General features: G+C 37.8%; 1 protein-coding gene across 4 annotated transcripts in view; it reads left to right on the top strand.

The window, feature by feature from the left end:
- Nucleotides 1-26,302, top strand: part of ASB15 (ankyrin repeat and SOCS box containing 15) — a 76,820-nt gene that overhangs the window by 28,644 nt on the left and 21,874 nt on the right. For 2 of the 4 annotated variants that reach the window (XM_050782613.1, XM_050782616.1), the window contains exons 1-3: nt 12,046-12,186; nt 19,479-19,551; nt 25,184-25,292. In XM_050782613.1, the coding sequence (XP_050638570.1) occupies nt 25,186-25,292 (107 nt within the window). In that variant the 5' untranslated portion in view covers nt 12,046-12,186; nt 19,479-19,551; nt 25,184-25,185. Of the gene's footprint in view, nt 1-12,044; nt 12,187-19,478; nt 19,552-25,183; nt 25,293-26,302 lie in introns of those variants that run through there. The other 2 variants (XM_050782615.1, XM_050782614.1) reach the window with 2 other exon arrangements.

The raw sequence follows: 26,302 nt of genomic DNA, 5'->3' as shown, positions 1-26,302 counted from the left end.
AAAGGTCTTTACAATTTGGCATGTTTTTGCAGTGGCTGGTACTGGTTATTCTGTCCCATGTTTAGTGCTTCCTTCAGGAACTCTTGTAAGGCAGGCCTGGTGGTGACAAAATCTCTCAGCATTTGTTTGTCTGTAAAGGATTTTATTTCTCCTTCACTTATGAAGCTTAATTTGGCCAGATGTGAAATCTGGGTTGAAAATTCTTTTCTTTAAGAATGTTGAATATTGGCCCCCACTTTCTTCTGGCTTGTAGGGTTTCTGCAGAGAGATCCACTGTTAGTCTCTTGCGCTCGCCTTTGTGGGTAACAAGACCTTTCTCTCTGGCTGCCCTTAACATTTCTTCCTTCATTTCAACCTTGGTGAATCTGAACAGTTATATGTCTTGGGGTTGCTCTTCTTGAGGACTATCTTTGTGGTGTTCTCTGTATTTCCTGAATTTGAATGTTGGCCTGCCTTGCTAGGTTGGGGAAGTTCTCCTGGATAATATCCTGAAGAGTGTTTTCTAACTTGGTTCCATTATCCCTGTCACTTTCAGGTACACCAATCAAATGTAGATTTGGTCTTTTCACATAGTCCCATATTGCTTGGAGGCTTTGTATGTTTCTTTTCACTCTTTTTTCTCTAATATTGTCTTCTCACTTTATTTCATTAATTTGATCTTCAATCACTGATAACCTTTCTTCCACTTGATCGAATCAGCTCCTGAAACTTGTTTATGCTTCATGCAGTTCTCATGCTGTGGTTTTCTGCTCCATCAGGTCATTTAAGCTCTTCCTTACACTGCTTACTCTAGTTAGAAATTCCTCTAACCTTTTTTCAAGGTTTTTAGCTTCCTTGCGATGGGTTAGAATGTGTTCCTTTAGCTTGGAGAAGTTTGTTATTACCGACCTTCTGAGGCCTACTTCTGTCAACTCGTCAAACTCATTCTCCATCCAGTTTTGTTCCCTTGCTGGTGAGGAGTTGTGTTCCTTTGGAGGAGAAGAGGCATTCTGTTTTTTGGAATTTTCAGCCTTTCTTCTCTGGTTTCTCCCTATCTTTGTGGTTTTATCTACCTTTGGTCTTTGATGTTGGTGACCTATGTATGGGGTTTTGGTGTGGATGTCCTTTTTATTGATGTTGTTGCTATTCCTTTCTGTTTGTTAGTTTTCCTTCAAACAGACAGGTCCCTCAGCTGCAGGTCTGTTGGAGTTTGCTGGAGGTCCACTCCAGACCCTGTTTGCCTGGATGTCACCAGCAGAGGCTGAAGAACAGCAAGTATTGCTGCCTGATCCATCCTCTGGAAGCTTTGTCTCAGAGGGGCATCTGCCTGTATGAGGTGTCTCTCGGCCCCTACTGGGAAGGTCTCCCAGTCAGGCTACATGGGGGTCAGGGACCCACTTGAGGAGGCAGTCTGTCCATTATCAGATCTCGAACACCGTGCTGGGAGAACCACTGCTCTCTTCAGAGCTGTCAGGCAGGGACATTTAAGTCTGCAGAAGCTGTCTGCTGCCTTTTGTTCAGATATGCCCTGCCCCCAGAGGTGGAATCAAGCGAGGCAGTAGGCCTTGCTGAGCTGCAGTGGGCTTTGTCCAGTTTGAGCTTCCCTGCTGCTTTGTTTACAGTGTGAGCATAGAACCGCCTATTCAAGCCTCAGCAATGGCAGACGCCCCTCCCCCCGCCAAGCTCCAGCATCCCAGGTCATTCTCAGACTGCTGCGCTCCCAGCGAGCAAGGTTCCATGGGAGTGGGACCCACCGATCCAGGCACAGGAGGGAATCTCCTGGTCTGCTGATTGTGAAGACTGTGGGAAAGGTGCAGTATTTGGACAGGAGTGTACCATTCCTCCAGGTACAGATACTCTTGGCTTCCCTTGGCTAGGAAAGGAAAATCCCCTGACCCCTTGTGCTTCCTGGGTGAGGCAATGCCCCGCCTGGCTTGGCTCACCCTCCATGGGCTGCACCCACTGCCCAACCAGTCCCAATGAGATGAATCAGGTATCTCAGTTAGAAATGCAGAAATCACCCATCTTCTGCGTTGATCTCGCTGGGAGCTGTAGACCGGAGCTCTTCCTATTTGGCCCTCTTGTAAGCAACTGTGACCTTCATCTCTTATTACAGTTTTTATTTAAGGCTAGTTTTTTTTTCTGACATATATTTAGCTATCCCTGCTCTCTTTTGGTTTCTGTTTGCATAGTGCATCTTTTTCTATCCTTTCACTTTCAGCTTGTGTGTTCCTTTTTTTTTTTTTTTTTGAGACCGAGTCTTGCTCTGTCACCCAGGCTGGAGTGCAGTGGTGCAATCTCGGCTCACTGCAAGCTCCGCCTCCTGGGTTCACGCCATTCTCCTGCCTCAGCCTCCCGAGTAGCTGGGACTACAGGCGCCCACCACCACGCCTGGCTAATTTTTTGTATTTTTGGTAGAGACAGGGTTTCACTGTGTTAGCCAGGATGGTCTCTATCTCCTGACCTTGTGATCCACCCACCTTGGCCTCCCAAAGTGCTGGGATTACAGGCATAAGCCACCACACCTGGCCCAGCCTGTGTGTTCTTAAAGGTAAAGTGAGTCTTTTGCAGGCAGCATATAGATTGATCTTGTTCTTTAAAATCTGTTCAGCCATTCCATCTTTTGATTGGAGAATTTAGTGCACATATGTTTAAAATAATCATTAATTAGTGAGGACTTGTTGCCATTTTGTTAATTGTTTCTGTTCTGTAGTTTTTCTTGTTCCTTTCTTCTGCTTTTACTGTCTCCCTTTGTGATTTGATAGTTTTCTATAGTGGTATGCTTTGATTTCTTCCTCTCACTCTTCTATGTATCTACTACAACTTTTTGCTTTGTGGTTACCATGAGGTTTACATAAAACATCTTATAGCAGTCTTTTAAAGCTAGCTGATGTCAACCTAATTTCAATCACGTAGAAAACTCTACACTTTTACTCCACCACATTTTAAGTTTTGATGGCACAATTTACTTCTTGTTTTACTGTGGTATCCATTAACAAATTATTTTAGTTATATTTTTAATTATTTTGTCTTTTAACCTTTGTGCTAGAATTAAGGGTGATCTATACACCAACATTTCAGTATATGAATAGAATATTCTGAATTTGATTATATACTTACCTTCACCAGTGAGTTTTGCATTTTCACAAGTTTTCATGTTAGTAATTAATGTCCTTTTATTTCATCTTGAAGAACTCCTTTTAACATTTTTTTGTGAGGCATATCTGGTGGTAATAAATTACCTCAGCTTTTGTTTGTCTGAGAAAATCTTTACTGCTCCTTCATATATAAATCATGACTTTGCTGGGTAAAGTAAAGTAATCTTGGTTGACAGAGTTCCCCACCTCTGAACACTTTGAATATATTAACCCACTTTCTCCTCATCTGCAACGGTTCTGCTAAGAAATCTACTGATAGTCTAATGTACATTCCCTTGTGTGTAATATATCTCTTTTCTCTTGCTGTTTTCAAAATCCTCCCTTTGACTTTGATTTTTGACAATTTGAATATAATATGTCCCAGTGAATTCCACTTCGTATTGAGTCTATCTGTGAACTTTTGAGTTTCGTGTACCTGGATGTCAATATCTCTCTCAGGATTGGGACATTTTCAGCTCATATTTCTTTAAATAAACTTTTTCCCCTTTTGTCTCTTTCTTCTCCTTTTCTAAAATGCCCTAATGTTTACATTATTTATGTTGATCGTATCGCATAAATCCTCAAAGCTTTACTTATTTCTTTCATCTTTCACTGTGTAATTTCAAATGACCTGTTTTTGAATTCACAGATTATTTCTTCTGCTTAATCAACTCTGATGTTGAAGTTTTCTATTGCATTTTTCACATGTGTATTGAATTCTTTAGCAACAGAATTTGTTTTATATTATTTCTATATCTTTGTTGAATTTCTCATTTTGTGCACATATTCTTTTCCTTATTTCACTGAATTTTTTTATCTGTGTTTTCTTGTAGCTCACTGAGCATTCATTCTTAAAACAATTATTTGGATTATTTGTCAGGCAATTTGTAAATCTGGTTTTTAGCTATTACTGGAAAAGTATTGGGTTCCTTCGGGTAGTGTCATGTTTCCTTAACTTTTCATGTTTCTTGAAGTCTTGTGTTGTTTCCACATTTGAAAAATTATCTTTCTTCAAGTTTTACTGACAGTCTTTGAGAGAAAAATTCAATCACAAGCCTGTTTGACTAGAGATTCTGAGACTCTCTCAGGTCTTCTTTGTGGATTTGCCTACCCACTTGTTTCCTCTTGGGAGTAGGGGAGGAGTCTCAAAATCATATTCTTTCTTTCAATCTTGCAAAGTCAGGCCAGATTTTGAGAGTCTCCCATTTCTTTGCTCTAGGGCAGTGCCCTGAAATGCTCAAGTTTATGTTCCTTTTCCCAATCTAGCAGAGTCAAATAAGCTGACTGTGTTGCTCACAACTGTGTGCAAAAGCTCACACTCGTGAATCTGGTGTGCCAGACATCTATGTAGGGGAGGTGGGGCATGTGAGACATTGCAGACACTTGTTGACTAGTTGAGGGAGTCCCTAAAGGCAAGATGTCCTAAGTAGCTTGTGGACAGGTTTCCTTACAAGGTGGTTAATAGGACACACAGTTCTTTATTGAGTTTCAGTTCCTGATTTCTATAAATCCCCAACCTTCTTCACTGCTCCCAGCCTCTCCTAGCCACTTAGCCATGCTGATTTCTTCAGTTTTATGGGTGGGATGAGAGAAAGGTAGGCCTCTTGGTAGCATCCTGCACAGCTGGAGAAGCCAGTTGCTCACTCACTATGCTTTCACTTTATCTCATGGGAGGAATCATGGCTGAAGAAATCTCTTTTGGCACTTTGTTGTGCTGCTTTGGGGGAAGGGGTAATATGTATAAAGTGTAACTATTCTTCTCATCCCTTCCAACGCTTCTATTCTTGTATTTTATGATCTAGTCATGTGCTGGTACTTCTTCACTGGACTCCTGGACTCCCACAAATGAAGGAATCTATCATCCACAGGTAGTTATCAAAATTGGTGCATCGTGGGAAGGTGACAGTAAAAATAGAAAACGTATTCCTCTGTCTTGCTGATGTTACTCAATGTCAGCCTCTTACACTTCAAACTGGTTTGACAAAGTGTACAAGTTGTGGATGGAGCCATTAAACAAGCAAGCTTAACCTCTTGGTGCTAAAGCTAGAAATTCAACTGTGAGAATGATACATCATGGCAACAGAAGAGATCTAAGCTGTTTTAACTGTAGTTAGGATGAAGGGAAGATAGAATTTGCTTTCCTAAACTCAATTGCAAACCAATGTTAAAGTGGCTGTTTGCCCTAAATGACGCTTATCACTGTTTAAAAAATGAGCCAGTTTATTAGTCCCTAACTCAAAATCATTCAATTCATGCTCCATTGTGTTTGTAATAAATCCCAAGCTTTTATCCATCGCCCACCTCCCATCCCTACCCTCCCTTGATGAGCTTCACTTTCATTTGTTCTCTAGTTGATCCCTTCACATGGCACATCCTTTTTGTCTCATGACAAAAAGTAAAGATTAAACTTACATTCCATCTTCCTAAAAGTTTGTCCTCTATACCTTTCTGTGTCTGGTTATTCTTTGTGAAAGTTCTCAGCACAGATGTGTTCCCTCTCAGACTATCCTTTCTGAAGGAAGCCTCCCCACTTCAATGACCAACTGTTGTCATGCTTATTTTCTTCACAGAGTTTACCACAATTCATTTTCTTACTTATGTAACATTCACCTCACCAACTTAAATACAAACCTTTCAGTGACAGGAACTTGATATAGTTCGTTGGTATACCTAGTGCACAACATAATACCTGGCATTGTAGATGGTCAATATTTGTTAAATACTGCACTGGTGAGAATCCCACATTCATGTACTTCTCTGGGTCCTACCATTCTTGACTTTGTAAAATGCTGTTTAGCTAGTGAGCTAATTCACTATTATTTCCCACCCAAAGCCCTCTTGAAAGTATTTGTCTACACTGTGGGTGAATGGGGCATATCTTCAAGACTGGAAAATTACCCAGACATTCCAAGCTGCATAAAAACAGCTTAACCAAACCTCGAAACTCAACCTGATTTAATACTTTTTATATTACTGTGTACATAAAGGAAATGTAAAATTTTGCTTTATTTGAATGGTAATTCCATTTTAAATCTTAAAATCAAACTAACTCAAATATTTAGTAAATACTTTGGGAATATCCAGAATATTTTGTCTCAGTACTTTTACTGTTCTACTAAAGATAAATCTAAATCTAGCATAAATCATCACAGTTTTTCTAGTTTCCCGGAGTAATTATTAAACTTACCTTTTATATTGAAAAAAACTTGGGGGGAGGCAAATCATGAGACCATTAGAAATTGTTTTAACATACACAAAGTGGTGGCTCAAATTTGAAATACAAAATATAAAGGCCTGTATCCACAAGAGGCAAGAGTGACATCTTTTAATCATAGAAAGGATGAATTTACATTGAAATATTTAGCCGGGTGCAGTGGCTCATACCTGTAATCCCAACACTTTGAGAGGTGGGCAGATTGCTTGAACTCAAGAGTTTGAAACCAGCTGGGACAACATGGTCAAACCCTGTCTCTACAAAAGAAATACAAAAAAAATTAGCCAGGTGTGGTGGCGCATGCCTGTAGTCCCAGCTGCTCGGGAGGCTGATGCAGGACAATTGCTTGAGCCTGGGAGGTGGAGGTTGCTGTGAATCAAGATCGTGCCAGTGCACTCCAGCCTAAGTTACAGAGGGAGACCCTGTCTCAAAATAATAATAATAATAATAAGGCAAAAAGAAAGAAAGAAGGAAGGAAGGAAGGAAGGAAGGAAGGAAGGAAGGAAGAAAGAAAGAAAGAAAGAAAGAAAGAAAGAAAGAAAGAAAGAAAGAAAGAAAGAGAAAGAAAGAAAGAAAATTTTGAATTAGTATGGTAAGTTTTCTTCATTAAATTCATATAATTTCTTCTATAGTATGTACTATTAAAATGCTCTTTTTATAATCAAATATTAATTAAATGTCATTATGCATTAGCAACTTCAATTAGAAATTGAAACAAAACACAAATGCATATGAAAAGATCAATTCTTTTCAGAGAGAATAGAATACAATGCTGAATTTTCAATAATTCAAAATTTACTTTGGTTGCCAATATAGAGCTTTATTATAAGTCCTGATTATAATTATGCTTGGTTTATATTAAATAAGGTACTAAGAATAGTGACAATCTCTTTGCCTTAGCACTATCAATCTGAGATATGTAAGAAGTCAGAATTATAAGAGACTAGAAGAAAAAGGAAGGTTCTTAAACAATAATCCTCCTTACACATGGTTTTACTTGTTACCCTAGTCAAAAAATATTAAATGGAAAATCCTAGCAGGAAACAATTCGTAAGTTTAAACTACATGCCATTCTGAGTAGTGTGATGAAATTCTGGGTCACCCTGCTCTGTTCTACTTGGATCATAAATCACCCCTTTGTTTAGCATATTCACTCTGCATGTGTCACCAGCCTATTTGAACATTTAGTGGTTTGCCTGATTGTCAGATCAATCATGATGGTATCACAGTGTTTGTGTTCAAGGAACCTTTATTATATTTAATGGTGGCCACAAGAATATTGATGCCGGTATGTTGTTATAATTGTTCTTCATTGTTAATATTGTTGCTAATTGCTTACTGTGCTTTATTTATAAATTAAACTTCAGCATAAGTATCTATGTATAGGAAAAAAAAACTAGCATACATAGAGTTCTGTATTCCTTGTGTTTTCAGGCACTCACCACTGTCGATCTTAGAGCGTATCTTCCACTGGCCGGGCGTGATGGCTTACGCCTGCAATCCCAGCACCTTGGGAGGCCAAGGCGGGCAGATCACTTGAGGTCAGAAGTTCAAGACCAGCTTGGCCAACATGGTGAAACCCCGTCCCTACTAAAAATACAAAAATTAGTGAGACATGGTGGCACACACCTGTAATCCTAGCTATGTGGGAGGCTGAGGGAGGAGAATCGCTTGTACACAGGAGGCAGAGGTTGCAGTGAGCTGAGATGGCACCACTGCACTCCAGCCTGGGCAACAGAGCGAGATTTCATCTGAAAAAAAAAATCCTTCACAGATATGGAGAAACTACCCTAGGTTGATGATCCATTAATGTAAAACCATTTTCTCTTTTCAAAGCTCGTGTGTGTGTGTGTGTGTGTGTGTGTGTGTGTGTTTGTGTGTGTGTGTCTTTGTTCTCTGACCTCCTCCTCCACAGCCTTCTTAGGTGTCATCTCTCTACTTGTTTGTCTCTACACAGTGGTAAGCTTTTGGGACTAGAACCACATGTCCCACCCATCTTGACATACCCCAAAGTGCCTGGCATCACATTCTGCGTATACTAAAATATGTGTCTGTATATACAGAATAGACAACCAAATGCAACGTTATCTCTGATGTCCATTTTATGTCCCCAGAAGTACAATATACTTTTATATTTAGACTATAAGTCCTGTATCTGTAGAGGGATTATTAGTTTTACAAATAACTTTCATAATTATGATCTTATTTTCATAACAATGATATGAAATAACAAGAACAGTGTTATTACACAGTAGGAAACTGAAGTATACACCTTTAGATACTTCTAGATGATTTGTCTTAATTCACAAAAACTGACAGATCTTAGACTAAAATACATATTCTCTCCTTTTAATCCAAGTTTGTTTCTCTTAGATACACTTGAAATGCCTTTCACAATATCGAAAATTAAGTACTTCGTTCACAAAACGAAGAAAGAAAAAAAGAAAGATCAACCAGCTTTTAAAAAATGTATTATGACTCAACCTTAATTGACTTAAACTTTGGTTAAACAGAAATAACTGTGAACGCATTTGAACAAGTCATCAGTGTTCAACAAAATATTTAACACATATTTGATGAGTGCCCAAAACTTTACTAGACAAAGTGATAAAGTGGTAAATATAACTGAAACCCCATGCAGGCTCTTCCCTGCTGTTTGTTCGTCATTGATTTAGTATAACTACCTATAGTGCTACCTTACTAAAAAATACTATTTCCATCACTTGCCTTTGCTTGGCTGCATGGCAACTAAATGGCCAGAGTAATGTCAACTATGTGGATTCTTCCAGGGGCCTGTGACATCAGTGCTGTTGGAGGAGTTCGTTGCTAATAGATTTGACTCATGGTTTCAGTTGTTTGATTTTCAGTCTGGAAAAACAGCGTACGGCATAGCAAAAATAAACAATTACCAAGGTTCTGGGAAGCATACTAGAAATAAAGGATTTGTTTTATGTTTTCATATTTTTTTCTACTATTTTATGCCTAACCAAAATAAAATGTGCATTTCTTAAATCACAGACCCAAAGGCCAAAATAATGGTCAAGTACAGAAAAGGAAAAAGGAGAAAAAGGAGAAAATCTGAAATATATCAAAGTAAAAATGAAGCCAACTGAGATATACCTAAGTATTGCTTACTAAACAACAAAATAATAAGATAACTTAAAAACAGAAAAAAAAAGAGAGAAAAATACAAAAAAAAAACCACACAAAACAAACAAACAAAAAATAATAGGATAACTTAAAGTAGAACTCTCCAAGGTGTTTGAACGCCATTTTTTGTAGAAGGCAAAGATAAAGCTCCAGTTCTCATAAAGCCTCATAAAGAATGGGCTGGATCAGAAAGGACGTAGTAAGTGGCTTTGTAGGGGGTACATGGGATTGTATGACTAATCACAGCAAGAGCTGTTTTTTAAAATCCAGGCCTGCAAGTGCCACACTCTTTTTCAGGAAGACAGAGTACCTGTGGGCAAAGTGAGGCTGTAGCAGTGGCAGGTGCCTACAATATAATATGAAGACCAAGCTGCCACATTTCTCCCTGGAAATTCACAAACAATGCTACCTAAATTTCTTATTCCCAAAATAGAAATAGGTGGGTCCAAGGACAGTTAGCTTCTAACACTGTGCTTCAACTATTTTAACCTAAGACTCTTCGTATCAGTTGCTATAATTATCATCTTGAAACAGGACATGCATTTCTTGCTATATATAGATAGAAGGAATGAGTATTTGGATGTCAGTGTCATTGTGTGTACCTTCCTTGGAACAACAGTAGTATTCAACTAGTCCTTCGCTGTTAAATCTGACCCCTCCCTGAAACTCATTCTCACCAGACAAAACGAGAGGCACTGTTTGAAAAGCTAGGACTGATTTTGTTTCCCCTTTGAGAAAACCCACAGGAAAAGCCAGCTTCCATAGAGGCATATGTGGAGGTGATTACTAGCATTATGAATAGATCATTCTTTCAAATATATGAGTTACTCAAAATATGTCTTATTGTGTGTGCATAGATGACTAACTACTTGAGGAATAGGCCTCATTAAAATGGTGGTGCCATGGTCATTGTATCATCATCATCATCATCAGTCCCACACTACAGATAAATACTCTCAAAAATGTAAATAATGCATCTACAGAAACAGTAAGTGGTAAAACAAGACGTGTTCACAGGACTATGTCTTCAGTAACAGGCTCTCATTTATTTTACCACATGGTCTTATTTTGGCTTTTCTATCATATGCATTATTTTAAATGTTGCATGGTATAGGTAGATCTATAACAACTATTATATAAATGGATAAAACAGGCAGACCTTCATTGGTTTAAGAGCAGAAAAGTCACTGCAGTGTGTCAAGCCATACTTTAAAGTGTTAGGTGCACATTTTCCCATACATTTGCATTATACTCCAAAGCTTTGTGTGAATTTCTAATATTGTAAGAAAAAAAAAGTTGTACAAAATTAAAGTGTTTCACAATGCTGGTTGCTTTTCACAAGAATTCTTTATTGAAAAATTCCAAATTAGATTAATAATGATAAAATGTAGACAATGTATACAGTGATCTAACCTTTACCCTTGACTATTGCAATACAAAGTTAATAGTGGTTTAAACATAAAATACTTCTCAACTTGCTTTGAAGATGACTGAAACGCACCTTCTTTTATCACAGTTAAAGAGGAGTTAGGACCTCTCATTTTGCATTTACAGTTTTCTCAATTTTTGAAATAAAACTGGCAAATTCACTACAATCCACATATTTATATTCATTAACACTGAGCACAAAGAAAATGTCAGAGATGAGAAGAAAAACAAAAGCGTGTAGTGCTCCCAGTAGCCTAAGAAGTACAGAGTTTCAGGAAAAAGGGAAGAATCACTGGCAGCAAATCCAACGAGGGTCTGTAAATTAAGAAATGAAAATGAATATAAAATATGAAATGAGTTTCTAAAGTAAGTCAGAAAGAGGTCACTGAGACCCACAAGAGGAGTTGTTTTATTGCGGGGGGGCGGTGAAGGGGATAGAGGCCAGATGGCTTTGTGAGTGCCGACAGTGGCCTGAGTTAATTCAAGGATAGCTATGTCAAAACAAATTTAAGGAAGACTATTTTCACTGGAAAATCAGTAAGATAATAAACTTAATTGGTTTTTTAAAAGAAAACAAACAACCTTCCTCAATTAAAAATCCCAATTTTTTTCTTGTTTTATTAATACATTTGCTACTCATTTTTTAGACTATGTATGCTCAATAACTTGACCTAAAATTTCCTGATCAGATTAGATGTCACTGACTGCCCTATCTCTGTCTGTATATCAGATCAGCAATTATTAAACAAAAATCAAAGACAGCAAATTAGTATGACAAGAAAATTGTATTTAATGAAATTTGACCTGAATCTGAAAGATGGAGAAAGAAAAATAGTGTGTATTAAAATATGTCAGAAGTGGATTAGGGTCTGACAACGCAAAGACTTACAGATTTGTCTCTTGAACAAATACCTTTAAATTGTGTGTTAATTCTAAGTGGTTTGGTTTTGTTCCGTCAGTAGGAACACTCCCTGCAGCTGAATTGGCAGGTCCTTTGTTTTCATAAGAGTTCTTTGAACCAATCAGGACACAGATAATCTTATTATACCTCTGTAGGCTTCTGTTTCTTTTGATGAAAGTCTAGAGAAGTCATGGGTAATATTTTACTGTGTGCCAGAGACCGCTTATGTTTCACTTGTACAAGGTCAGATCTTAATTTAACCACCAACTGGATACTTAATTTTAGATACACAGAAGCACACATTGGCTCCAGGGCACTTCCTCTGATTTAGGAAGGTAAGTCCCTGGATAAGAATGACAAGATGATCATTCCAAAAGGTGAGATTATGAAATATTTGATCTGTACCTCACCAACTAGCTTATTGAATATTTCATTATTGGTAATATTTTAAACAGATGGAAATACAAATTATAGTAGCTACTCATTACTTTCTTTCTGGTTGATCACCTACAGGCTTACCTGTTTAGGGCCTTTTTAATCAGAGAATAAAGCTAGAATTTGTTTGCTTATAGAACATCAACTCAATTGCATAATTACTAAGCATAAAAAAATTATATCATGAGAAAAACAGATTAAGAATGAATATCCTTATAGAACATGTCAATATATTTACTACAGAATCCCAGAAGGGTCTCGGCTCACCTCTTGGTTTCTAATTTAAAAATTAACTATCTTTTGTGAATAAATAAATCTCTTTTAAGGCTTTTTCATCACTTGTTGAAAAAGATGAATGCTTTCTGCCCAGACTGAAAAATTTCTGTAGTTAGATTTTTAAAAAATAAACTGAATAGAATTGGAAATTTACTCCTGCAAATTATATCACAAAATCTAAAGGTTGGAAAGTCCTTAAAATTTATGTGATATCATCACTCATATTGTTCTTAAATGCACAGTTAACTTCTAAGGAGCTTTCTATATCTAAAATGATTTGACTTCCATGAAGTAGAGCAGTGATGTGGACAAAAATAATCTTATCACTGCTTTGTGCTGAGAGCATTAAGTTATTGTGATAAAAATTATAATTTTATATTTCAGTTATTTTATGAGACTATTTTATTTTGAAATAGAAATTTGCCCACAAGTTTTATATTTCCCTTGGAGTTGTGGGATGAATTTGTTAGGTAGTTGCTTAAACTTTGTTAGAAAACTTTTTCTCAGGTTTATGAAGACCTGAGAGCCTTCCGGGGGGATATTAACAGGGCTCCTGTGTTGCAGAGGAACAATACTTTCTCAGTGTAACTCTGAGAAACAGAACCAGAAAAAGGTTAGAAGAGAAGGAGAAACATTATCTTCAGATAATGTTTTGAAGAGATGGATTCAAGTTCACTGGTTTTCCTAATTGTTAGGTTACAAAATAAGACCCTCTTTTCACTAATACCTTCAAAGTAGCTGAGTCATAGTTAGAGTATACTGGTTAAGCGTGGGTGGCTTCCATTGTCAGCTGACTGGGGTGTATCCCACTCTCCACTGCCCACTAGGTATGTGGGCTTAGGTAAGTTACCTAACGACTCTGTGCTTCAGTTTTCTCATCTGTAAAGTGGGGGAGAATTATGTAGACATTAAGTGACATCCATTTAATGCACTTAGTGTAATGCCTGTCACAGGTAAACACTCAATAGATATTAGTTATAATAATTATTAAACTCAATATAAAAATATTTATTAAAGACCTGCTATGCTATGTGCTTGACTGTGTGCTAAACCTTAAAGAGAAATTGGTATTATTTCTGGAGAAAAATCTAAAATACATGATTTAAAGACAGAAAGCTCCCTGAGGACATGGATCCCGTATATCTGTGTCTAGCCCTGTGCCTAGAACATAACAGACATTGAATGTATATTTTTGCATGGACAAATAGGATAGTCTGAACATACGTAGGAAAAAAATAATCACTAAGAATTGGTGGGTTAATTCTTTTCCTTTGTCTTTTTGATTAGCAGAGCAGAAGAATGTAGTATCATAGATAACTGTGCATATTTCAAGATGGTATTTGACAATATTCCTTGATGATGGTCTTGTTATCAAAAAGGAGACATTAATGCTAGGTGTTGGTGTCTTTAAGAGGATTTGTAGCTGGATAAACACCTTTTCTGGGAGGGTGCAAATTAATGGATCAGTGTCAACATAGAAGCCTCTGTCCTGTGCCGATTTCTTTTCAACATTTATCTTTATCGGTGGAGCTTAAGGACATATAGAAGGCATGCTTATTAAGTCAGCAAATAAAACAATACTTGGAGAGATAGAAAATGCGTTCAATTTTAGCAGAAGGAAATAAAAGCCAAATTGAAAAAATATAAAATGTAATAGGAATAAATAGAGTCCTATAGGGTCCTGCATACAATTACACAGAAAACAATGTAGAGAAAACATATGGTTTGTAGAATTTTGGGATACTGAGGTCTAAATCAACTGTGTAACATGATGGTCTAAATACTTATCTGAGCTTGGGCTAAATTAACAGATGTATAGTGTTTGAGAAAAGGAAAGTGGTCACACCCACTTAAACTTGTGTTGGTCTGACTGTAGCTGTTGTGTTGCACTCAGAGCCTGTGGTTCAGTGTCACTTTTAGAAAGAAATGGATAAACAGATGTGTTTACAAGAAAGCAATCAAGGCAGTGCAGGAGGTGAGACCATCTTATAGGAAGAGCAGTTGTCCAGCCTCTGAAAGAAAAGGCTCAGTGGAGACCTGAGAGCCTTCCTGGGGGATATTAACAGGGCTCCTGCGTTGCAGAGGAACAATACTTTCTCAGTGTAACTCTGAGAAACAGAACCAGGAAAAGGTTAGAAGAGAAGTAGAAACATTATCTTCAGATAATGTTTGGAAGAGATGGATTCAAGTTCACTGGTTTTCCTAATTGTTAAAGCTGTCTAGGTCGGGCACCGTAGCTCATGCCTATAATCCCAGCATTTTGGGAGGCCGATGGGGGTGGATCACCTGAGGTCAGGAGTTTGAGACCGGCTGACCAACATGGTGAAACCCCGTCTCTACTAAAAATACAAAAATTAGCCCAGCATGGTGGTGGGCTCCTGTAATCCCAGTTACTCGGGAGGCTGGGGCAGGAGAATCACTTGAATCTGGGAGGTGGAGGTTGCAGTGAGCTGAGATCGTGCCATTGGACTCCAGCCTGGTTGACAGAAGGAGACTCTGTCTAAAAAAAGCAAAAAAATGCTGGCTAAAGGAGAAGCGCTCTGTGAGGAGATAGCAAGCTCCCTGACACTTTGATGTTCAAGCTGAGGCTATTAATGACTTGTTGGGCATGTTGTAAACAAAATTTACAGGTGGGGCTACCTGACGGTCTTTAACTCTGAAAATTGGTGATTCTAGGGAAAAGCAGGGAGAAGAAAATAAAAAGGGGGTGTCAGGGTGAATATTGAACGGTAAGCAATAGAACTAAAACTTTCAAAAAGAACTAGAATCCTACTTTCCCATTCCACAGGAGTTCAGTCACAGAATAATAACAGGTAATGTTTACTAACTACTTGCGACCCGTCAGACACAGTTCACCAGGCAGCTAATGCAGGCAGGTCAGGGTTTGAACAAAGGTTCGACCATTATAATCAACTGCCTCCAAAAGAAAGAAATCCATGGCCTGTACATGATTTCGAAACAAGATATGAAAAAATGCAGTGCCTCATTATTATCTGAATCAATATTGAAGGGAAAAAATTTGACTTGCGCACCAGACAGGATTGTCCGTCATGTTGAACAAAGTACATTATGCCAGGAATGAATATTTTTGGAGAGAATATATGTATATATAATTCTATATGAATATTTAGATGTATATTCATAAGAATAATACTTTTTAAAACGCTCAACATCCCTAATCATTAGAGAAATGCAAATCAAAACCACAATGAGATACCATCTCACATACCAGTCAGAATGGCTACTAATAAAAAATCAAAAAATAGCAGATGCTGGCGAGGTAATAGAGAAAAGGAAATGCTTATACAATGCTGGTGGGAATGTAAATTAGTTCGGCCGTTGTGGAAAACAGTGTGGTGATTTCTCAAAGAACTTAAAGTAGAATTACCATTCGATCTAGCAATCGCATTTTTGTATATATACACAAAAGAATATAAACCATTGTACCATAAATACACATGCATGCATACACTCACTGCAGCATTGTTCACAACAGCAAAAACATGGAATCAACCTAAATGCACAATGACAGTAGACTGGATAAAGATAATGTTGTACATATACACCATAGAATACCAGTCAGCCATGAAAAAGAATGAGATCATGTCCTTTGCAGTAACATGGATGGAGCTGTAGGTCATTATCCTAAGCAAATTAACAGAGGAACAGAAAACCAAATACCCCATGTTCTCACTTACAAGTAGGAGCTAAACTTTGAGTACATATGCACACAAAGAAGGGAACAACAGACACCAAGACCTACTTGAGGGTCGAGAGTGGGAGAAGGGCAAGGATAGAAAAACTGCCTATGAGGTACTATGTCTATTACCTGGATGACAAAACACTCTGTACACCAAACCCTTGCAATATACAATTTACCTATATAACAAATGTTAAGGTAAAACTTAAAATGAAAGTTAAAAAAATAATACTTTTTAAAAGTCTAGAGATGTTATGTTTATTGTTACTATAGGTAATCAATGTAGTCAAAATATTTTTACTCACCCTACAACACAATTGCACAAACCAGAAGTAGCTTTTTTATTGTCTGTAACTGGCCTCACCTTTCTCAGGAGCCACCACTCACTCATTAATGGAAAATAAACTTCTGGTTTCATGCAGACAGACACAATAACTTAGGTAACGCAGCTTGTGCTTGGGTGATTCAGAAAAATGAATTGCTCTTTCAAATTTCTGCTCCTTCCAACGCCAAGAACCTCTCTTCACAAAGTTCTACCTGCTTTCCTGTACATTTGGGCACTCTCTTTTCTCGAGGTCTCCAAGATTCCTGGCCTGCTCAGTCCTGAGAGGTAGATGCCAAGCCAATTTTCCGGAGAGGGCTTTGTAAGCTTTGCCTCTGTAAAGTCCATCTTAGTTCCCTTTTCTTGTTGCTATTGGTGGTGAAAACTCTTAAAATCTACACCCTTAGCAAATTTCAAGTATACAATACAATACTGTTAACTATAGTTACATTGTTGTACATTAGATTTCCAGAATTTATTCATCCTGTTTAACTGAAATGTGTACCCCTTGGCCAGCACCTCCTAGCCCCTGGCAACCAACATTCTACTCTTTTTTCTATGACTTCAACGTTTTAGATTCCACAGATAAATATCACAATATTTGTCTTTCTGTACCTGGCTTTTTTCATTTAGCATAATGTCCTCTAGGTTGATCCATGTTGTCACAAATGGCAAGATTCTCTTCTTTTTTAAGGTTAATAGTCCATTGTAAATACGTAGCACATTTTCTTCATTTATTCGTCTGTCAATGGACATTTAGGTTGTTTCTATATCTTGGCTGCTGTAAATAATGCTGCAACTAACGTGGAAGTGCAGATATCTCTCTGAGATAGTGATTTCACTTCCTTTGGATATGCATGCAGAAGTGAGCTTGCTGGATCGTAAGACAGTCCTATTTTTAAAATTTTGAGAAACCTTTGTACTGTTTTTCACAATAACTATACCCCCAAAAAAGATCAACTATGTGCCAGAATGGGTAGTTTACTTAGCTTGACAGTGGTGAATATGTCACAATGTATGCATATGTCCAATCATCAAGCTGTACATAATAAACACATATAATTTTAAATTGTCAACTATACTTCAATAAAGTTGGGGCAAAAATCCATCATAGTTCCTTAAAAGTGGTTAGTCATAGTTGGTTAAATAAACATCATACTTAAACTGACACTTTACGTTAACTGACATATAATGTTAAATATTCTTCAAGTATGTGAATTTAAATAACTGTGTAGTATTTCACTTTTTATGTGTACAATAATGTCTTATACAAATTTCCTATTTTGGGATATTTATGTTGTTTCTAATGTTTTGGCAATTTAAACACAGCTGAGATAAACATTCTCACATACACATCTTTTTTTTACATCTTTGATTATTTCTTTTATTTATTTACTTATTTAGTTTTTGAGACAGAATCTTGCTTTATCACCCAAACTGGAGTGCAGTGGCGTGAACATGGCTCACTGCAGCCTCGACCCTCTAGGCTCAAACAATCCTCCCACCTCAGCCCCCCCAAGTAACAAATACAACAGGTGCATACCACTGCATCCGATTAATTTTTGTATTTTTTGTAGAGATGAGGCTTCACCGTGTTGCCCAGGCTGGTCTCAAACTCGTGAACTCAGGCAATCCAGCTATCTCAGCCCTCAAAGTCCTAGGATTACAGGCGTGAGCCACCAGGCACAGTCTTCTGATTATTTCTATAAGATAGATTCCTAGATGTAGAATTACAGACAAAGGATAGGGCTTTTAAAAATCATTATATCATATTAGCTTGTGATCAGGGTATGTCTACTAATAAGTTGTCTTTTCATGGACCTATCTTACTTTACTCTTTGCTATTCTGTGAGTTTATATTCCCCTAGAAACCCAGGAGTTTGTGAGTCTAAAGCTCCTTCCTAAACTGTTGTGAGTGTAGTCCTCAAAAGCTAACATGCATCTTCCCACAGTTCTGTTATGATTAAATTTGACTTGGAAATCAATAGTAAAGAGTAAATATTTCTTTTTTCTCTATTTTTTCTTGGTGTTTTTATTTTTTTAACTTATCTTCATACTAATTTCATTAAAATTTTTTACTTTTGTAATATGAAACTAGAGATAAACAAAACTACTAAACAGGTTCTATCGTTACATAGAAATTAAGCATCAATCAGTGATGCCCCAAAATTTGAAGATAATTTGGCAAAAATATATCTGTGACCTACAGAGGAAACACAAGGCTAATTTTAAGAGTTGTGTTTATTTAATTATACAATTATTCGTTCGTTTAGTAAATACTGAATTTTTATCACGTGCTAGATATCATGTTTAGTTTCTACAGATCATTTTGCCTTTTATATCTTTTTCTAAAATATTGAGTTGTGTTTCTTTGAAGGAACATAAAAGTAGCATTTGTTTTTTAGACTAAGATTGTTTGTGTGAGTGCACGTTTTCGATGTATCAGAAGAGCATACTTTGTTGTTAAGAAAGATGCTATTTAAACTGTTCTAGTTCTCCCCATCATGCATAGGATTTCTCTTCAGTAGAAAAGGCAAATGCCATAAAGAGGGAATTGCATAAGTTATTGCTTGTAAGTGAAAGTTACCTGTGACTGTGGGGTAAAACCCAATTCTGACAGAGTTACACTTCTATCTGAAATTTCTGGGGAACTAGTTGATTTTGTTGTTTAAATCATCCTAACAAATCCATTCATGTGATTTGCCACTTCAGGCTATGCAATTCTTAAAAAATAAGTGTTCAGTCACCAAATAAAAAGCAAAGTGACAACAGGATTTTATTTCTATTGATTTCTCCACATCTTTAAAAGTATGCATACAAATGATCAAAGTGCATAAAAATGAGACTTAGTATTGTTTTGTATATAACAACTGTATTTTTTTGACAGTACCAAAAAAAAAAAAAATGTCTTTTAACTCTTGCCCTTCCTCTGATAGGATAAATCCTGATGATTCTCTCAGGGACCTCTAGTAGATGAGCTCGACACTCAAGAACCATAGCAGCTTCAAGGTAAAAGAAAAATTCCCAGGGAATCAGTGTCCCCTCATTCCACATAGCAGAAATCTGCATCTCCCTCAGAACCTCAGGGTTTCTATTTGGGCTGGCCTTGTATAAAACTGTAAAGAAAACCAAGTTGTTCTCTATTGCCCTTTTCTTATCCCTTCATATCACTTCCCACTAGATCCTAACCTTAAACTTTCTGCCATCTTCCCAGCCTCACGTACTCCAGTAACTATCCCAAGACATCTTGGTTCTAAACTAGGGGCCAGTATGTTGCTATCTAAATTTTAAAAGGGACACTGGAAGATGGAACAATACGCCCTAAAGGACAGAATCTCTTGCTGATGCAATAGAACGACACTGATGTGACAGGTGCTGGGGGCAGTGTGTTATTTATGGACACAGAGCCCTTCCTTGCACCATGGAAGCAACTGTCCACTCTGCTTACTTTCAAGACCAGCCTTGTTTAGGACTCACGGAGATGGTTTCAATTTTGTTATGCCCAAGACAGAGTGTGAGGGTAGGTGGGGCAAACAGATCTGCATGTAAGCAGGAGTAAACCAACTAAACAATTCACGAGGAAGAAATTTGTATTTATCTTTTTCAGGGAAAGGGAGAACCTTGGTTCCGTGCTGTGGGAGCTATTGTATTTCAAAGGAAGCTCTGACAGGTGTCAAAAATTTATCAGCTACCTTTACAGGAAGGCAATAGCTCAGATCATGGTTTGGAGGCAGTTTAGCAAAACTGATGCAAAAAGGTGTCATATACTCATGTTCACTCCTGCATCAGACCTTGCAACATTACCAACCTCCTGACCATTTCAGTCAGGCACCAACTGGTATGTTGATCCTGTTGTTTGGACTCCAAGGCAAAAAGTACAGAATGAAGGCAAGCTTAGGAACCTCAGACCACCCTAAGTAATATAAAGCCTTATTGCATGGAGCCAAAGAAAAAGATTTATGTGTCCCTGGAAGCTATTTTTTATTTTTGGAAGTGATTGTCATCAAAAGCTGGCTGTTAAAAGCAAGATCACAGTGTTTTCTTTTAAAGGCAACAGACTGTGAGATATTTTCCTCTAACTTCTGAAAGACCTTAAAAGTGAAGGTATTGCCTGCTCGGTCCAGACTCTACTTATTCGTTCTGAGACATTTGGTGGGTCATTTAACCTCTTGAATCTATAATACCTACAATACAGAATTGGAATGAGAATTTAAAATAAGGTAATGTATACAAAATGCTTTCCACAGTGCTCAAAACAAGGTGAGCACTTGATAATTTATAGTTATTATTACTATTGCCAAATGTATCAAAAAATTTACATGATCACCAAAGTTCCTTTTCTCACTATCTGAATTAAGGATTTTACTTAGCCTATCTGTAAAATAAACTAATACTTATTGATATCTGAGAAATATATTTGGCATTTAGCATTTAGGAATCCTTAATTCAGTGGTTTTTTACCAGGAGAACATGAAAAAACCTCTGAGATTCCATAAATTCCTTAAAATTTCATGCAAAATTTTGAGTGGACGTGTGTCCCTCCGGAGAGAGAATCCATAGCTTTCAACAAATGTTTTCATGACCCTAAGCAACGTTAACCAGTGCTTTGAATGAAGAGGCTGATGGTACAATATGATTGCATCAGTTACTTTGTAAATCAGCTACTTATGGAGAACAAATGATTTCTCTTTTATTAAGTGTCAGTTTCTCTAAGCCAGGCATGGTGGCTAATGCCTGTAATTCTAGCACATTGGGGGGCCCATCTATACTAAAACTACAAAAATTAGCCAGGCATGGTGGCCAGTGCCTATAATCCCAGCTACTCGGGAGGCTAAGGCAGGAGAATCGCATGAATACAGGGGGCAGAGGTTGCAGTGAGCTGAGATTGTGCCATTTCACTCCAGCCTGGGCAAAAGAGCAAAACTCCACCTCAAAAAAATAAAAAAATAAAAAAAATAAATTTCTCTAGACTGAGATGCGAGACACCCATACATATATCTTAAAGATGTTCAAATATTGTCTGACCTTTCCTCATGCTTCTGAGTAGTGCTTTATAGAAATAATTTCCCATAGACTGTTGCTGGTAGGTGGGATTGAGTCCTAGCCACTCAAGGAGGTTTAGATAAATAAGTTACTTTTTTTCTTTCTCTTTTTTTTTTTTTTTTTTTTTGAGATGAAGTCTTGCTCTGCCACCCAGGCTGGAGCACAGTGGCGTGATCTCTGCTCACTGCAAGCTCCGTCTCCCAGGTTCACGCCATTCTCCTGCCTCAGCCTCCCGAGTAGCTGGGACTACAGGCGCCCACCACCACACCCAGCTAATTTTTTTGTATTTTTTTAGTAGAGATAGGGTTTCACCGTGTTAGCCAGGATGGTCTCGATCTCCCGACCTCGTGATCCACCTGCCTCGGCCTCCCAAAGTGCTGGGATTACAGGCATGAGCCACCGTGCCTGGCCAGTTACTGTTATTTATGAGATAACACAGGCTCCATAGAGAACTGAGCTGGTCTTAGATAAATAAGTTACTCTTCTCTTGCCTTTATCATTGTGTCTTGATGTCTTTAAGTACATTCCAGTAATGCTCCTTTGACTGACTGTCTGGCACCTTAGTACACCTGCATGCAGATCTTCACTTCATCTCAAGCTTTCAGGAAAAGGCTGCAGACATCTGTGCTAGATTGGAGTTGTTCTGCATAGAAAGTGTTCCCATCATTTTCACCCTATGGTCATTAGAGATACCAAATAGGAACCTAGGTAACTTCCTTTGTGATAGTAGGGGAAAAAACAAAAACAAACAAACAAACAAAAAACATTGAAATAAAATACTTTCCACAGACCAGCTCAGTTCTCTATGGAGTCTGTACTCTCTCATACACTGAAAGCCCAAATTTCAAACAGGGTTGGATTTAAGCTGGTGATTTAAATAGGTGAAAGGCTCTGTATCCTATTACTAATCCCAGAGCCATACAATCCCCCCTATCACCCCAGTAATATTACTGAGAAAGTCACCAGGCGAGGCCGCAGGTTGAACTTTGTCATCTACTGGTGCTGGCTGACAGACTCAGTACTTGTCTGCTGGTAATGAGTCAACAACTTTTATTCCAGTGACCACAGACAGCAGCTGTTTGCTATAGTTGACAAGGAGTAAGAATAGAGGGAAAAGATAGAAAAAAGAAAAGAGATTTTGTTTCCTCTCAGAAAACTAATGGTCCAAGTGAAAACACAAACACAAGTATGTAAAGAACTTGTAAAGCAAATACAGAATGAGTGAGTATAAACCAAGACATTGGAAAAATATTACATAAGAAGAGATATTCACAGACTAAGACAACTAGAGAGGAACTGAAGAATGACACCAAGGGTTTCCATAGGAGGAATGTCTTGTGCTAGCCTTGACACAGTGTGAACCATGGGTGGGGATCAGCTGAGAGGACCTCGTGAATAAAGAGGAATATTATGGAAAAGAACAGAAGAGAGACAAATGAAGCTAAGCACAGAGTGAACGATCAAATTTGTTTAGTTAGAAAAAAAAGAAACTCCACATCCGAAGGAAATGGTCAGTTCTAAGAACAAAGAGGAGCCTGGATTATGTTTCAATGCTCACTTATTAATTCATTAATTCATTTATTCAACACATATTTAGACAGCACGAACCAGGAGATGATGCTTCTCTTGGCACTGAGGTCACAGACTAATTCCCTGCTATTCCTGAGTTAAATTCTAAGGAGAAGAGACACACAATGAACCAATAAACAATACATTAAAAAGCAAAATACCATTTACGTCTACGTGGTGAGTGAGATCTCTAGTGTGGCTTTTGAGGAGTCACAATGTGAGGCTTGGTGGAGCATGGTGACTATCTCGTGTGTGGTCTCTGAACATTAGCACTGTTCTATACCTTTGGTTCTGAGGTGATATTAAGGCCACTGCTATAGAACAATGAACAATTAATCATAATATTGTCAATGAGTTCTGCCCACAGGTTAGAGGCCTTGGATGTTAGCATTTATTATCCAATTATCCAACCTTGAGGAAGAATGAGAAGAGGTAAAGCATGTGTCAACTGTGTTTTGGAAATTGTCTGCAGAGTACCCTTTTGTTTTTCTGTCATTCAGAAGACATACTATAAAGTAAAATTTCATATACAGACTATAAAAGGCTTGAAAAGTACCATCAATCAAAGTTAATTTCATATTAGCCAGTCAACTCAGCTATAGAAATTTTATTTCTATATTTACTAAATGTCCTCTCTAAATAAAATAAAGCAATTAATTCAATAGTAAAGAGTAAGATGGTAAATTCATTCTCCTAATTTGATATTTGGGAGAAATAAGCAAATGAAGACTAATTTACATTTTTCTGTATTCTCTTCAGCGAGATGGGCCAGTCAAGAGCAGTGGCTTATAACAGAACTGTGTAAGGGAGTTAATAGGGACTCTATAGGAGGGCTGGTTTCTGGTCTATGGATGAAGTTAAAATGGTCCTTATCACAATGTTCAAATGATGCTCTGAGACCAGTGAGACTTCGCAGTTGACCACTGATGGTTTGTAAAGAATGTAAAAGGGGCCAGGCACGGTGGCTTATGCCTGTAAACCCCAGCACTTTGGGAGGCCCAGGCGAGCGGGTCACAGGGTCAGGAGTTTGAGACCAGTCTGGCCAACATGGAGAAACCCCGTCTCTACTAAAAAAATATGAAAATTAGCCGGGCATGGAGGCGTGCACCTGTAATCCCAGCTACTCAGGAGGCTGAGAAGGAAGAATTGCTTGAATCCAGGAGGCGGAGGTTGCAGTGAGCCAAGATCACACCACTGCACTCCAGCCTGAGTGCCAGAGCAAGACTTCATCTCAAAAACAAAATGAAAAAGAATGTAAAAGGATGACTGTTCTCCCTTACAGCCACTATCCATCTTATCCTCATTGGATCAATTTTTAAGTTTTTAATGTGCTATATACACACTCTCCAAGAAAACTGATGGGCCAAAATTGGCATCAATCAGAAACTCAGGAAAAAGTGAATTCTTATGAGCCCAACTGCAGTCATTACTGAAAAAAAAAAAAAAAAAGTCAAAAGTTAAAAAGAGAAATTCTCAAAGGGCAGGTTATTAAAGGTTTCAACAGTTAGACCATTTAGGACGGGCGCGGTGGCTCAAGCCTGTAATCCCAGCACTTTGGGAGGACGAGACGGGCGGATCACGAGGTCAGGAGATCGACACCATCCTGGCTAACACGGTGAAACCCCGTCTCTACTAAAAAAATCCAAAAAACTAGCCGGGCGAGGTGGCGGGCGCCTGTAGTCCCAGCTACTCGGGAGGCTGAGGCAGGAGAATGGCGTGAACCCGGGAGGCGGAGCTTGCAGTGAGCTGAGATCCAGCCACTGCACTCCAGCCTGGGCGACAGAGCGAGACTCCGCCTCAAAAAAAAAAAAAAAAAAAAAAAAAAAAAAAAAAAAAACAGACCATTTAAGTTAACAAAATCAACCTCACATGTAATGTGGATTCAAATGTTACCCGCATTTGTATTTGTTAACCAGGGAAACAAAAATACATTTTAGTTTTTCACTATGCATTTTTCATGTTTATACTGTGTACTGTTTTGGGCCATTTGTTGATAATATTAACTCGTCTCCTTCAAAATTATACGCAGGAATGGATACTAATGATGACCCTGATGAAGACCATCTTACAAGTTATGATATTCAGCTAAGTATTCAAGAATCCATTGAAGCCAGCAAGACTGCACTTTATCCTGAAAGGTAGTATTCAAACCAACTATCCTCAGCACAATTTCTTTATGGCATTCATTTTGTTGTGAGATAAAATGAACACCATTTCCTAATTCCTCCTCTAGGAAAACTGACCTTTCCTTTCTGATAGGGAATCTAACAGCTTTCCAAGGGCCACTGTACATAAGTTTTAGCAATCTGATCTTCCACAAATCCTCACCTCATGTGGAAAACAGAAAAAACCCTATGTGGAAAATTCCTAGATGAATTTGGTTGTATAGAATTGCCTATTTTCTAAATTAATATAGATTCAAAAAGGGCAATGAGTAATTTGAACATATTTGCAAGTACAGTTTATACAACAAATATACAGACAGGTTGGTATACAGAGGTCTGTACACTCTAGAGCTCGTTCTGCTACTGATTCAGCTAACCCTTTATAGGTAATATATTCCATTGTTGTATGTTTAAAATATGAAGAATAATGCTAAACTACGTAGCCCATTAGTTAATGAATGAGAGAAGAGTTGCAGGTTTTTATTTTATATCACAAAGTAATATACAAACTACCACCTATTTGATTATCTACTCTCTAAATGACAAGAATTAATAAATTAAAATATACCTAAAAGTGATGTATTATGTAGGTAGGATTTATTGAGTCTAAAACTGCAAAAGTAAATTTCTTTCTTAAAAAAAGACATTATACATCTGACAGAAATAAACTAGTTTACCTTTACTTTTTGTTACAGTGTTTAAAATCTTGTATTCTGGAATTTAGTAGTACTTTTGAAGAGACCCAGTGTTTAAAAATGGTTGCTTTTGAGCTTTGAAAAAATAGACGTAGTACATTGAAATTCCTGGTCTGAAGTATCTCCCTTATCTCCAACAAGCTTTAGAACTTTAGAGCTCCCTGGAAGGCATTCACAACCCTGGTATGCTAGCAGATGTTTCTGCTTAACAGATTAAGTAAATTTGTTATGGAATTCCTTCTTCCCACTTAACAAACACACACACCAGAAAACTTCCATGAGGATTTA

The sequence above is a fragment of the Macaca thibetana genome, chromosome 3, assembly GCF_024542745.1.
Source record: "Macaca thibetana thibetana isolate TM-01 chromosome 3, ASM2454274v1, whole genome shotgun sequence".
Classification (NCBI taxonomy): domain Eukaryota; kingdom Metazoa; phylum Chordata; class Mammalia; order Primates; family Cercopithecidae; genus Macaca; species Macaca thibetana.
The sequence above is the reverse complement of the archived record's forward strand: the minus strand, read 5'-3'. Positions and strand labels throughout refer to the sequence as shown.